Source organism: Nilaparvata lugens, chromosome 9 (assembly GCF_014356525.2).
Source record: "Nilaparvata lugens isolate BPH chromosome 9, ASM1435652v1, whole genome shotgun sequence".
NCBI lineage: Eukaryota > Metazoa > Arthropoda > Insecta > Hemiptera > Delphacidae > Nilaparvata > Nilaparvata lugens.
In genome coordinates, this window is record NC_052512.1 from 38,458,253 (window position 1) to 38,470,425 (window position 12,173).

Sequence of the window (12,173 nt, forward strand, 5' to 3'; positions counted from 1 at the left end):
CAGAGAGCACAAAATTACAACACACACAGCCAGCCATATTTCAGAGAGAAGGCACAGGAAAAGCCTAGCTACCAGGATCAGAGCAAAGCTTCTTCAGTGTCGATGTTACGGACACATCACCAAAAAAAATTATAAATTACAAGTTTAGAATTCACATTTTATATTTGTTCTCAATAAAACTTCATTTTGAAACTGTTATTTTAAATTTTTATATATCATCTCTATTTAAATAAACCATTTATCTTTTTAATTCTGTCAACCCAGCCTCGGTGACACCATGGAATATGCAACACAATCATTTACGATAAATTCTCAGTCAAAAAGTTGTCCGTAATCGATGACTCTGATATTTACTATAAAGTTTTATAGATCTCGAATTGAAGATTCGATTCCAATCGAGAAAAAATGTAATATTACAATATAGTACATATACTATATATATACAGAGTACATATACTGTGTAGGTTACAAATTCAGCAATAAATGAGGTAGACTGTACAAAAAACATTATATTGCTTTCAAATATTTTCAAAGTAATTATTGATAAATACAAGTAACCTTTATAAAGGATGAAAAAAGGAAATTATCATGGAAATAGGTTATGTTTCCTATTGAAGTACTCGTAGACTTGTAAAATTGTAAACATGTAGATCATACATTTTTGTGAAACGTGAGTACTTGTAAACTTGTAACTACAAGTACTTGTTCGTGACCATGGTTGGTAACAATACTTGTACCTTTGTGAAATAGGCCCCAGGTAGTATTATAGTCAACTGTCTACTAACGTTGATGGAAAGATACATTTTCAAGATGTTCGATGTTTTTGAACGGGTAGTATTAGAGCATAGCCACCTCTAATACAAGGCCGCGGCCTACGAGATTGCAACGTCGCAGTGTAGGCTTAGAATCTAATACATGATTGGTGAAAAAGATCAGCTGGTATTTTTTAAAATCTTTTTCACCAATCATGTATTAGATTCTAAGCCTACACTGCGACGTTGCAATATCGTAGGCCGCGGCCTTGTATTAGAGGTGGCTATGATTATAGTCAACTGTCTACTAACGTTGATGGAAAGATACATTTTCAAGATGTTCGATGTTTTTGAACGGGTAGTATTATAGTCAACTGTCTACTAACGTTGATGGAAAGATACATTTTCAAGTTGTTCGATGTTTTTGAACGGTTAGTATTATAGTCCACTAGACAGCTGATTTTTGATGAATAATTCTATAGTCTGATTTTTACGGTACGAAGGAGGCTCCTTTTTCCTTTTATATCATCCTTGAAATGCAAAATTTCCAAAAACCTTGTATATACGTCGACGCGCAATTTAAAAAGGAACATACCTGTCAAATTTCATGAAAATGTATTACCGCGTTTCGCCGTAAATGCGCAAGCGTAACTTATAAACATTTAAACATTAAGAGAAATGCCAAACCGTCGACTTGAATCTTAGACCTCACCTCGCTCGGTCAATAAATAGAAATTGCTCGTTTAATAGTATAGTATAGTGAGTATCCACTCCTTGGCTGGATTAAGTCAATCAGCATTTTTTTACAGTATTTACATAGGAAAGCAATTCGAGAATGTAATAAAGTAGCTTATTGGACTCTTGGACTAGGCGCAAAAAAAAGAAAGAAGTTGGGAAATTTAGAAATTGGGGTACCTTAATTTTTTCGGAAAGCAATACTTTCCTTACCTATGGTAATAGGGCAAGAAAAGTGTGAAGATATAACGTACGATTATCTCTTCTCTATGATTCTAGGTACCTTGGTAAGGCTGTGCAAAGGCTAAAATAAACGTTCTACTTGTGATATTCTTCGATTCGTATATCATAAAGCTATCAAAATGAAAAGGTTTTCTCAGGGAAACATTTTTTTCCGATCATTACTTTTTGAGATATGAGCGACTGAAGTTTGAATTTTTGGGACAGAACATTTCAAATTCGGTATGATATGAATCCATGAGATTTAGAGGATGGATTCTTCATGGTATTGTTGATCTAGTAAAACAAAAATTTTCTGAAAATATCAATTTTTGGAAAATTTATTCAAGTTACCAAAAATAACTCAACTAAAAATTATTTTCGGTTATTTTTAGTAAATTGGATAACTATCTTTAAAAATTGATATTTTCAGAACATTTTTGTTTTACTAGATCTACAATACCATGAAGAATCTATCCTCTAAATCTTATGGATTTATATCGTACCGAATTTGAAATGTTCTGTCCCAAAAATTTAAACTTCAGGCGCTCATATCTCATAAGGTAATGATCGGAAAAAAATGTTTTCCTGAGTAAAGCTTTTCATTTTGATAGCTTGATGATATACAAAACAAAAAAACTTTGAAAAATATCACGAGTAAAAAGTTTATTTTTAGCCTTTGCACAGCCTTAATAACTGTGAACAGTAGACCTCGCGCTCAGTAAGTTACATCATAGAGAAACAATAGTTTGAGTAGATATCCCATGGTATAGGGCGTTTAGGTCGCAACTTTTACTGTTATCTCAAGTCGATTACTACTGATTATTGTAGATTTTCACTGTTTTGTTGGGGTGAGAGTGTATGAACGGCGCAATATGAGAGTCTACTAGTCTCACACAGCTTCACGGGGAAGAATTACATGAGCTAGCGGCTTGAGATAACAGTAAAAGTTGCGACATAAACGCCCTATACCATGGGATATCTACTCAAGCTATTGTTTATCTATGGTTACATTGACCTGTTGTTATGTTTTCTCAAAAAATAATAAATAATTTCTCAATTTAAAATGTCTAGAGAAAATCCTAAATAAACATAGAGCTTTCTGTCCTATCGTACCGTGACGTGTTGTCCCGTAATGTGAGTGTGAGCGCTGTTATCAGGTCTGGCTGCAACTGTCTACAACGTTGATGGAAAGATACATTTTCAAGATGTTCGATGTTTTTGAACGGGTAGTATTATAGTCAACTGTCTACTAACGTTGATGGAAAGATACATTTTCAAGATGTTCGATGTTTTTGAACGGGTAGTATTATAGTCAACTGTCTACTAACGTTGATGGAGAGATACATTTTCAAGATGTTCGATGTTTTTGAACGGGTAGTATCACAGCCACTTACCAAAACTTGATTGGTGAAAAAGATTTTTAAAAAAACAGCTTTTTTTTTTTTTTTTTTTGCTAATCACGTATTAGATCCTAGGCCTACACTGCGATGTTGCGATATCGTAGGCCGCGGCCTATAACGGTTCACTTTTAATCAGCTGATGCCAAGCGTTTTATATCTGTATCTTACCGTTTCTGTAAAAATACATATATAATCAGCTGATTAAAAGTGATTTGCTCAAGTTGGCGGCGCGTATATCTGTATGCACCTTTAGATTTGGTTATGGTAGTATTATAGTCCACTAAACAGTTGATCTATGATGATTAATTCTATAGTCTGATTTTTACTCTAATATTGGCGTATGAAGGAGGCTCCTTTTTCCTTTTATATTATCCTTGAAATGCAAAATTTCCAAAAACCTTGTATATACGTCGACGCGCAATTTAAAAAGGAACATACCTGTCAAATCAGTTCCAATCAATTAATTCAAATCAAAAACAAAAAACTGGCTCCTGTCCAATAGAATCAATCATGGAGAACAATTAGTTCTATGAAAAATTTTCCATACTTTTTCATTCTTATTTTGTTCATTTCAATGGTTTTCTTCCCATGAGTATTATAAAATTATAAATGTTTTTTATGTTAAATTTTTATAAAATTTATACATCTTAGGTTATAAATTTTCTTTTTTAAATTTGTGTATATAAATGTGGTTTTCATGAACTTCTTATCACTCGCAAGATGTATCTTTATTAATTACTTTTACTTCTGGCATAAAATGTTAAACAATAGCAAAATTAGTGACATCCCGACACAACATATTCATATATAGTGGGGGGGGGTGCAACATTTTCATAGATCAGCAAATCATCAACCAATTGTATTAATACTTTGTAAATAATTGTACCTTATATGCTTTTTGTAATCATGTCTATAATTTGAATAAACACCTCTGGTCGTTTTGTACCCTCGACCAGTGACATTATTATTATTATTATTATTAAATTTCTAGAAAATCTATTACCGTGTTTCTCTGTAAATGCGCAACATATAAACATTTTAACATAGAGAGAAATGCCAAACCGTCGACTTGAATCTTAGACCTCACTATTTCAATTAAATTATAATATCGGGGACCGAGCTTCGCTCTAGAGTACAAAAGCATAAAAAATTATTACGAAAGATGAAATTATAATAGCATTAATACAGAAATGTTCTATCAAATCACAGTAAATTGAGATTAATTCCCAGAGAAATGTAAAAATTTCCCTCACAAAGGCCCAGTTGCACAAAATCCGGTTAGATTTTAATCCTGATTAACTTCACGTGAACCAAATCAGAGAAGACCATTTCAAAAAGACGGATCTACTGGAATTAATCAGGATTCAAAATAACCCGTTTTTTTGCAACCGGCACTAAGTACCTGATTGAATGATTACAAAAGCTCAACAGCTGAGTCATAATTTTGACACAGTCCCACACACATGAGCTCGCTCACTCACTTCCATCACCAACAGACGACGAAATAATTATTATCAGCTGTTTTTCCAAGGATGAATAATAATTATCCTTTTGATGTCCTTCAGCGAGTTTTCCCAGGGATGACCTAGTGTAATCGAATCTTTATATTATAAACCTACTATATGTTCTGAGTTTCGTGAGAATCGTTAGAGCCGTTTTCGAAATCCGGTGAGATACAAACATACAAACATCCAAACATCTTGACATCTAAACATATAAACAGAAGTTGTTCGTTTAATAGTATAGGATATGTTTGATGTTTATATGTTTGTATTTCACCGGATCTCGAAAACGATTCTCACGAAATTCAGATCTTGAATCTTAGACCTCACTTCGCTCGGTTAATTAATTCATTAGCATTTGAATAATTGTAATATTTCAGTAATTTCCATCTGTGAATAAACATCTGTTTATTACTTTCCTTGCCCTATTATCATAGGTAAGGAAAGTATTGCTTTCCAAAAAAATTAAGGTACTCTAATTTCAAGTTTTCTATACGTTTCAAGGTCCCCTGAGTCCAAAAACATGATTTTTGGGTGTTGGTCTGTGTGTGTATGTGTGTATGTCTGTGAACACGATAACTCCATTTCTAATTAACCGATTGGCTTGAAATTTTGAACTTAAGGTACTATGAGGATCCGACAATAAGAAATTCAATGAAATTCAATCTAAGATGGTGGAAAATTACTAAAAACCATATTTTTCACATTTTTCTCGAAAACGGTTCTAACGATTTTCTTCAAATTTATACCATGGATAGCTATTTATAAGCCCTATCAACTGACATGAGTCTCATTTCTGGGAAAATTTCAGGAACTTAGTAATTTTATTGTAATTGTTTTTGATGAGTAAACTTTAAATTGAATTGTTGCAGTTCTATCTTGAATCTCCGACTTGAATCTTAGACCTCACTTTGCTCGGTCAATTAAATTTTATAGTATTTAAATTTGTATTGTAATCGCTTTTGATGAGTAAACTTTAAATTGAATTGTTGCAGTTGATACTTGTGGGCGACCACTGCCAACTGGGTCCCGTGGTGATGTGCAAGAAGGCGAGTCGCGCAGGTCTGTCGCAGTCTCTGTTCGAGCGACTGGTCGTGCTGGGCATACGACCGTTCCGCCTCGAGGTCCAGTACCGTATGCACCCCGAGCTCAGTCGTTTCCCCTCCAACTTCTTCTATGAGGGATCGCTCCAGAACGGGGTCTGTGCTGGTAAGTCTATCTCACTCACTAAACGTCTTACCACGTTGAGGCTGTTCGCTACCCATCTTTTTTTAAATTCGATAATCTTTTCCAATATATTTGTAAAGATCATTATAAGAGTGAGACAAAGGGACAACTGAAATTTTTAAGGCTGTGCAAAGGCTAAAAATAAACGTTTTACTCGTGATATTTTTCAAAGTTTTTTGATTTGTATATATATCATCAAGCTATCAAAATGAAAAAGTTTTCTCAGGAAATATTTTTTTCCGATCATTACTTTCTGAGATATGTGCACCTAAAGTTTAAATTTTTGGGACAGAACATTTCAAGTTCAGTAAGAGATAATAATAATAATATCGTGTGACCTGGCTGGCTCAGGTCTGGTGTCAGAGTTTTCAGGTCGCAACTGATCAATTTCAGGGCCTCTGACATGACCTAACGACTGCTTTTTTAGGCAGCCGGGACCGACGTTAACGTGTCCATCCGAAACACGGGAGTGGCCCGAGAAAAATATCTTGCCCGGGCTGGGATTCGAACCCGGGCCTTTGGATTACAAAGCCAGCATCTAATCCACTCGACTACGGCTACTCCATAAGAGATAAATCCATGAGATTTAGAGGATGGATTCTTCATGGTATTGTTGATCTAGTGAAACGAAAATTTTCTGAAAATATCAATTTTTTGAAGAGTTATTCAATTAACCAAAAATAACTCAACTAGAAGTTATTTTTGGCTATTTACAATTGGTAGGTAAATTGAATAACTTCCAAAAATTATTTTCAGTAAATTTTTGTTTTACCAGATCAACAATACCATGAAGAACCATCCTCTAAATCTCATGGATTTATATCGTACCGAATTTGAAATGTTCTGCCCCAAAAATTCAAAATTCAGTCGCTCATATCTCAAAAAGTAATGATCGGAAAAAAAATTATTTACCTGAGATTTTTTTTTAATTTAGATAGCTTGATATTATACAAATCGAAAAACTTCAAATAATATCACCAGTGGAAAGTTTATTTTTAGCCTTTGCACAGCCTTAATTCCTCTGATTGTTTTATTCTATTGTATATTTGTATTTGTTGCAAAACGTTGTGTTTAATGACAATAAAGGATTATTGATTGATTGATGTTGCGCAAAATGACGAAAATGGACTTTCCGTGGACTTTCGTTTGATGATAATAATAATTAATTGATGTAGATGAGCGTAAACTGGCGAAAATGGACTTTCCGTGGACTTTCGTTTGATGTTAATAATAATTGATGTGATTCAGAGGCACATACTGAAAGCTGCTCTCCAAAGGCAGAGACGATATCCCAGTCACTTACTTTATGAAGAATTGACGGTTCTGACAGTGAGCAAACTCTATATAAAAAATTTAATACTTTATATCAATAGATCCAAAAATGCATTCACTCCATACATTCCAGCTTACAATTTCAAATCGCCATCAAATTATACCGTGTTTCCAGGACAGACCTAATAGTATGCCGTAGACAGTTCCCCTATGTAGTAAATAAATTGATTAACCTGTTACCCGAAAATTCAATTTTAGATAGCATCACTAAATCAAGTGCTAAGAAAATAATTGATTGGATTAAATAATCAACAAATGTTTTTCACCTAATTCACAACACAATTTGATTTTTTTTCTCTAGTATTGCCATCAAACTTACATACAGTATAAAATATGTTTTCCCCACTTTCACCTTGATTGAATTGTATAGTTATAATTATTATAGTATAGCTTACCTTGTTGAATCAACGTTTTTCTATTGGAAGTAATATATCGTTTTCTGTTTTGGTACTCGTCACCGGCACTCAAACTGTGGTTTTGCTGGTTTCGCCCAATTAGTATATTACTATGTTGAAAAAATTATACTTCTTATTCTAAAATATTACATTTTGTAATCTGTATTTATTTGTGAACACTTTTTGTAAGGCAATACATTTTAGTGGTTGTCAAATCTTCCTGTATTTTCAATCAATATAGGCTACTCATAGCTAATGTTGTTGATGTAGATGAGCGTAAACTGGCGAAAATGGACTTTCCGTGGCCAGTGGTGGACAAGCCAATGCTGTTCTACGTGACCCAAGGCCAGGAGGAGATAGCCGGCTCGGGCACGTCCTATCTCAACCGCACCGAAGCGGCCAACGTCGAAAAGCTGACTACGCGTTTTCTACGCTGCGGCGTCAAGCCCGACCAGATCGGCGTCATTACGCCCTATGAGGGCCAGCGAGCCTACTTGGTGAGTATTGTCGCTTCTTCTTCTTCTTCTCCCTTCTCTCTTCTCCTTCTGACTCCTTCACCTTTTGGTAGAGAGTTAGTGGGGAGGATATTTTTAATATTCTTTCCGAAGAATGGACATTGATATATCCAAAGCTCCGCCAATTTATGTAGATGCATAACAATATAATTATTATATTACAAATTGCTTTTTCATATCATATATAGTTCAATAATTACTTTCTTAGTCTATATTATGTAAATTCATCTATAATTTTGCTGTATTGTAAGCTATTGTATATAAGTGTATAAGCCAGTATATCTAATAAATCTATTGTAATCTACATCAATAAAGTACTCAATCAATCAATCTTCTTCTACTTCTTCTTCTTCTTCTTCTTCTTCTTCTTCTTCTTCTTCTTCTTCTTCTCCTTTCTTCTTCTTCCACTTACTCTTCATCTTCTTCTACTTCCTCATCTTCTTTTTTCTTTTCCTTTTTCTTTTTTTTCTTCTACTGCTTTCTACTGTTTTATTCTAATTCATATATTCTGATTGTGATTTGGTGTAGAAATTGAAATGGACATAACCTATGTATAATATTTGGACAAATTGAAACTAGGCTAAATTAGGAAATTGAAGAAGTTTTGGGCAATAGCCTGGTTTTTCTTTTCCGATCATAGAATAATATTGTTTGTGCTAATAAATCTAAACTACGTATATCGTCATATTCATGATTCATGCTTAACTAGTAGTTCTGTGAACAGTAGACCTCACGCAGTATTCTCATCCACAAGTACCTGATTGAAACTATAGACCTTATGGAAATACAGCAATAGACTGGCTTCTCCACACATCTGTGAAATCACTTGTCAGCTGATTTATGATGAATAATTCTATAGTCTGATTTTTATTCCAATATTGGCGTATGAAGGAGGCACCTTTTTCCTTTTATATTATCCTTGAAATGCAAAATTTTCAAAAACCTTTTATATACGTCAGTAGAGAAGATTAGGGAGAACCGACTGACTTTTTTGCTCGAGATCCCCCTCCCCCCTCTCCCCCCTCGTCCATCCCTCCTCCCTTCCCCCCGCCTGTAGGGCGGGGGGTGTTCTAAAAATAGATTTCCCCTTCCCCCTGTCCAGTGGAGGTGAGGGGGAGAGAGAGAGAGGGAGATATATCTTTCTCTCTCTTTCTAAAAATAGATTTCCCCTTCCCCCTGTCCAGTGGAGGTGAGGGGGAGAGAGAGAGAGAGGGAGATATATCTTTCTCTCTCTTTCTAAAAATAGATTTCCCCTTCCCCCTGTCCAGTGGAGGTGAGGGGGGTAAGATATCTCTCTCTCTCTCTCTCTCCAGGTGAGGGAAAAAAAAATTTCCCTTTTAGGAGGAAAAATTCCCTCTGTCTACTGTCAAATTGAAGTGAATCCATATTTCTACATCTAATGCTATGCTGACAGATTGAGGTGAATCCTAAAGATGTGGGGGAAAAAATCTCTTTGAGAGGGAAAAATTCCTTTGGTGTCAAATTAAAGTGAATTCATATCTCTACATCTAATGCTATAGTGACAAATTGAAGTGAATCCATTTCGCTCCAATGGATTGATGATAGGTTCAAGAGATCTCCTTCTTTTACTAGTGTCATCTCTTTCCTGCACCCTTTCCGAAAGTAAAGGAGATAAGAATCAATTCTTTCTACATCTAATGCTATACTAACAAATTGAACTGCATCCATTTCACTCTACTATGATGACAGGCTCAATTGATCCTTATCTCTTTCCCACACCCTTCTCTAACCCGAGTAAAGGAGACAAGAATCAAGTTCCATTTGATCGATCGTTCCTATAGTGTGAAACGATTCTCACCAGCATTACGAAAGGAAGGAATCTAGTATGGGAAGATATTAGCTCTTTAGAGTAAAGTGACAGGTGCATTCGATCGCACGTGCCTCTCATCTGCTCCGCACCCTGTGAGGTCGCTTAATAACTCCTGCAACGAAAACCGTTGCATGAAAAAAATCGATTTATGTGACAAGTGTTTACTCGTTAAAGTTACTTCACTCAACCTTCTTCAAGATTTATCGATATAGTCAAAAATGACTAGGGTGAAAACTATAGGTGTTGAAGTTCACTTGTACAACCTTTTTAAAGATTTATTGATATGCTCAAAAATGTCAATCACGGTGGTCTAGACTGAAACTATAGGTGCTGTCTCACTCTACCTTTAAAAGATTTATCGATATACTCAAAAATGTCTAGACTGAAACATTCACTCTCTCACACTCAACTCAAGATTTTATGTTTTCGGCGCCAATATAAAGTCTTTATATTTGATCAAATCCATTTTTTCTGTAATAAGATCTCCGACTTGCTCCTCAGTCAAATTATGCTGTTTAGCTTCTATCCAATTCATATTAAAACTAACTTTTGCGTAATTCCTTACAATATCATAGGCCATTTTGTGGATAAATAAGCTTAGGTAGTCAATGAAGGGCGCCGAACATTGCAGTCTCATGACAGCACCCTCTTCCGAATTTTTAATTGCCTCAGCTATTTCATCACGTACGCTTTTCACAGCCTCTACCATCTCGTTTTTCTTAATAAAATCTCCAATATCATTTTTAGTTGCATACTTTTCTGCAATTTGATTAATCAGAATAGCAATAGCATCTTTTGTAATAAACTGCTCAATACCCTCCATAATATTAGCTTTTATTGCACCCGCCATTTCAGATAATCGTTTTTCAAACTCTTCCTTTGTTAATGAAGAACTAATCAATTTCTGCAAAGTAGATTCTAAATATTGCTTATCAATTCCCGATGGGTGAGTTTCATTTACTTTAGTAAAAATTTCTGTACTAAGTTGTTTCAATTTAGTATTGAGATAGTTTCTGTCCAGCACCTCCAAATTCTTAATTTTATCTGATACGGCTTTTAATTTTTCATCTAAATAAGCCTTATCAACTTTATCGTTGTTAATACTGAGCAACTGAGATGAAAAGCTGTCTGTTAAAGTTTTCACTTCACCTAATGCACTCTCTAGAGTTTGAGTTCTCTCTCCAATAGCTTTATCGATATTGGCACTGAAATTTTGTAAGGTGCTTAGAATATGTTCTCTTTCAATTATGCTCACTCCAATATTCTTTGTATTTTCCGAAACGAGTTTGGTTATTTGCGAATCTAAATAAAATTTCACAGCTTCGCTGATTCCTTGCTGATTTATCGATTCGATTATCTTCTGTGTTATCGAGTCAATATCACACGTAAGACTAGCTCCGCTAGGTGTATCAATTCGTCCGAACCGATGTAGAGTCATCGTGACACTAAACAATTAATTTTGCTTCTTTTAGCTCTTCAATTATACTTGCAATTTCCACATCATGCCCAGTGTTCCCACTAGCTTTTGAGGAATAGAGTAAATTTAATCTTTCCACTAATTCGTCAAAATTATCAAAGTATTGATAAATTCTATCATGAGAATTATTTTTTGCAAATTTCAATAAACCCCAACCCTTCTTTTTACTAATTTTTTTACTGGGAAATAACTTTTGAATCAATTGCGATTTAATTCCCTGATTTCGTTTAACATAGCCTCTTCGATCTAAATGTATACCTGTAAGTGTTAAGATTTTTTTATACTTATCCAGATCTCTCTCATTATAAAGATTTGAGTTTGGTCTCGCACTGAATAACAACTCAAGTAGACCGTGTGTTAATCGAAATCTTTCACTATCAATATCTATATAACCATCAACAAATATTACTTGTTGATTACCAATATAATACACGTCATCTTTAGAATTATATGAAATTCCATAACTGATTGAATTATTCAATTTTTCCGCATGAAACGTTTTTAGATATTGTGACAGCACATTGTCGTTTCTGCTAGAACCAAGTAAACTGTTTTCAATTTAGTCGAGCTTAAAAAATTGTCTGCTGAACTCTCATAACTCTGTTCATCTCCCTCCTCATTATCATCAATTTCCATACTCTCCTCTTTTACCTGTTCCTTTTTTGGTTTTACATCAGAGTGTGAGAATTTGTTTTTTCCCAGTTCAATTATGGGCTCTATTAACGGGGAGAGCGTTTTCCTATTATATTCCTCCGATCGCTTTTCAAAATTGACTAAGCTTTTAT

The 12,173-nt window shown here is 34.6% G+C and overlaps 1 protein-coding gene across 1 annotated transcript in view; it reads left to right on the forward strand.

Moving 5' to 3' along the window:
• Positions 1-12,173, forward strand: part of LOC111054671 (regulator of nonsense transcripts 1) — a 109,121-nt gene that overhangs the window by 59,897 nt on the left and 37,051 nt on the right. Inside the window, exons 12-13 of the mRNA XM_039435833.1 lie at positions 5,607-5,820; positions 7,836-8,062. Of these exons, the coding sequence (XP_039291767.1) occupies positions 5,607-5,820; positions 7,836-8,062 (441 nt within the window). The remainder of the gene's footprint in view (positions 1-5,606; positions 5,821-7,835; positions 8,063-12,173) is intronic.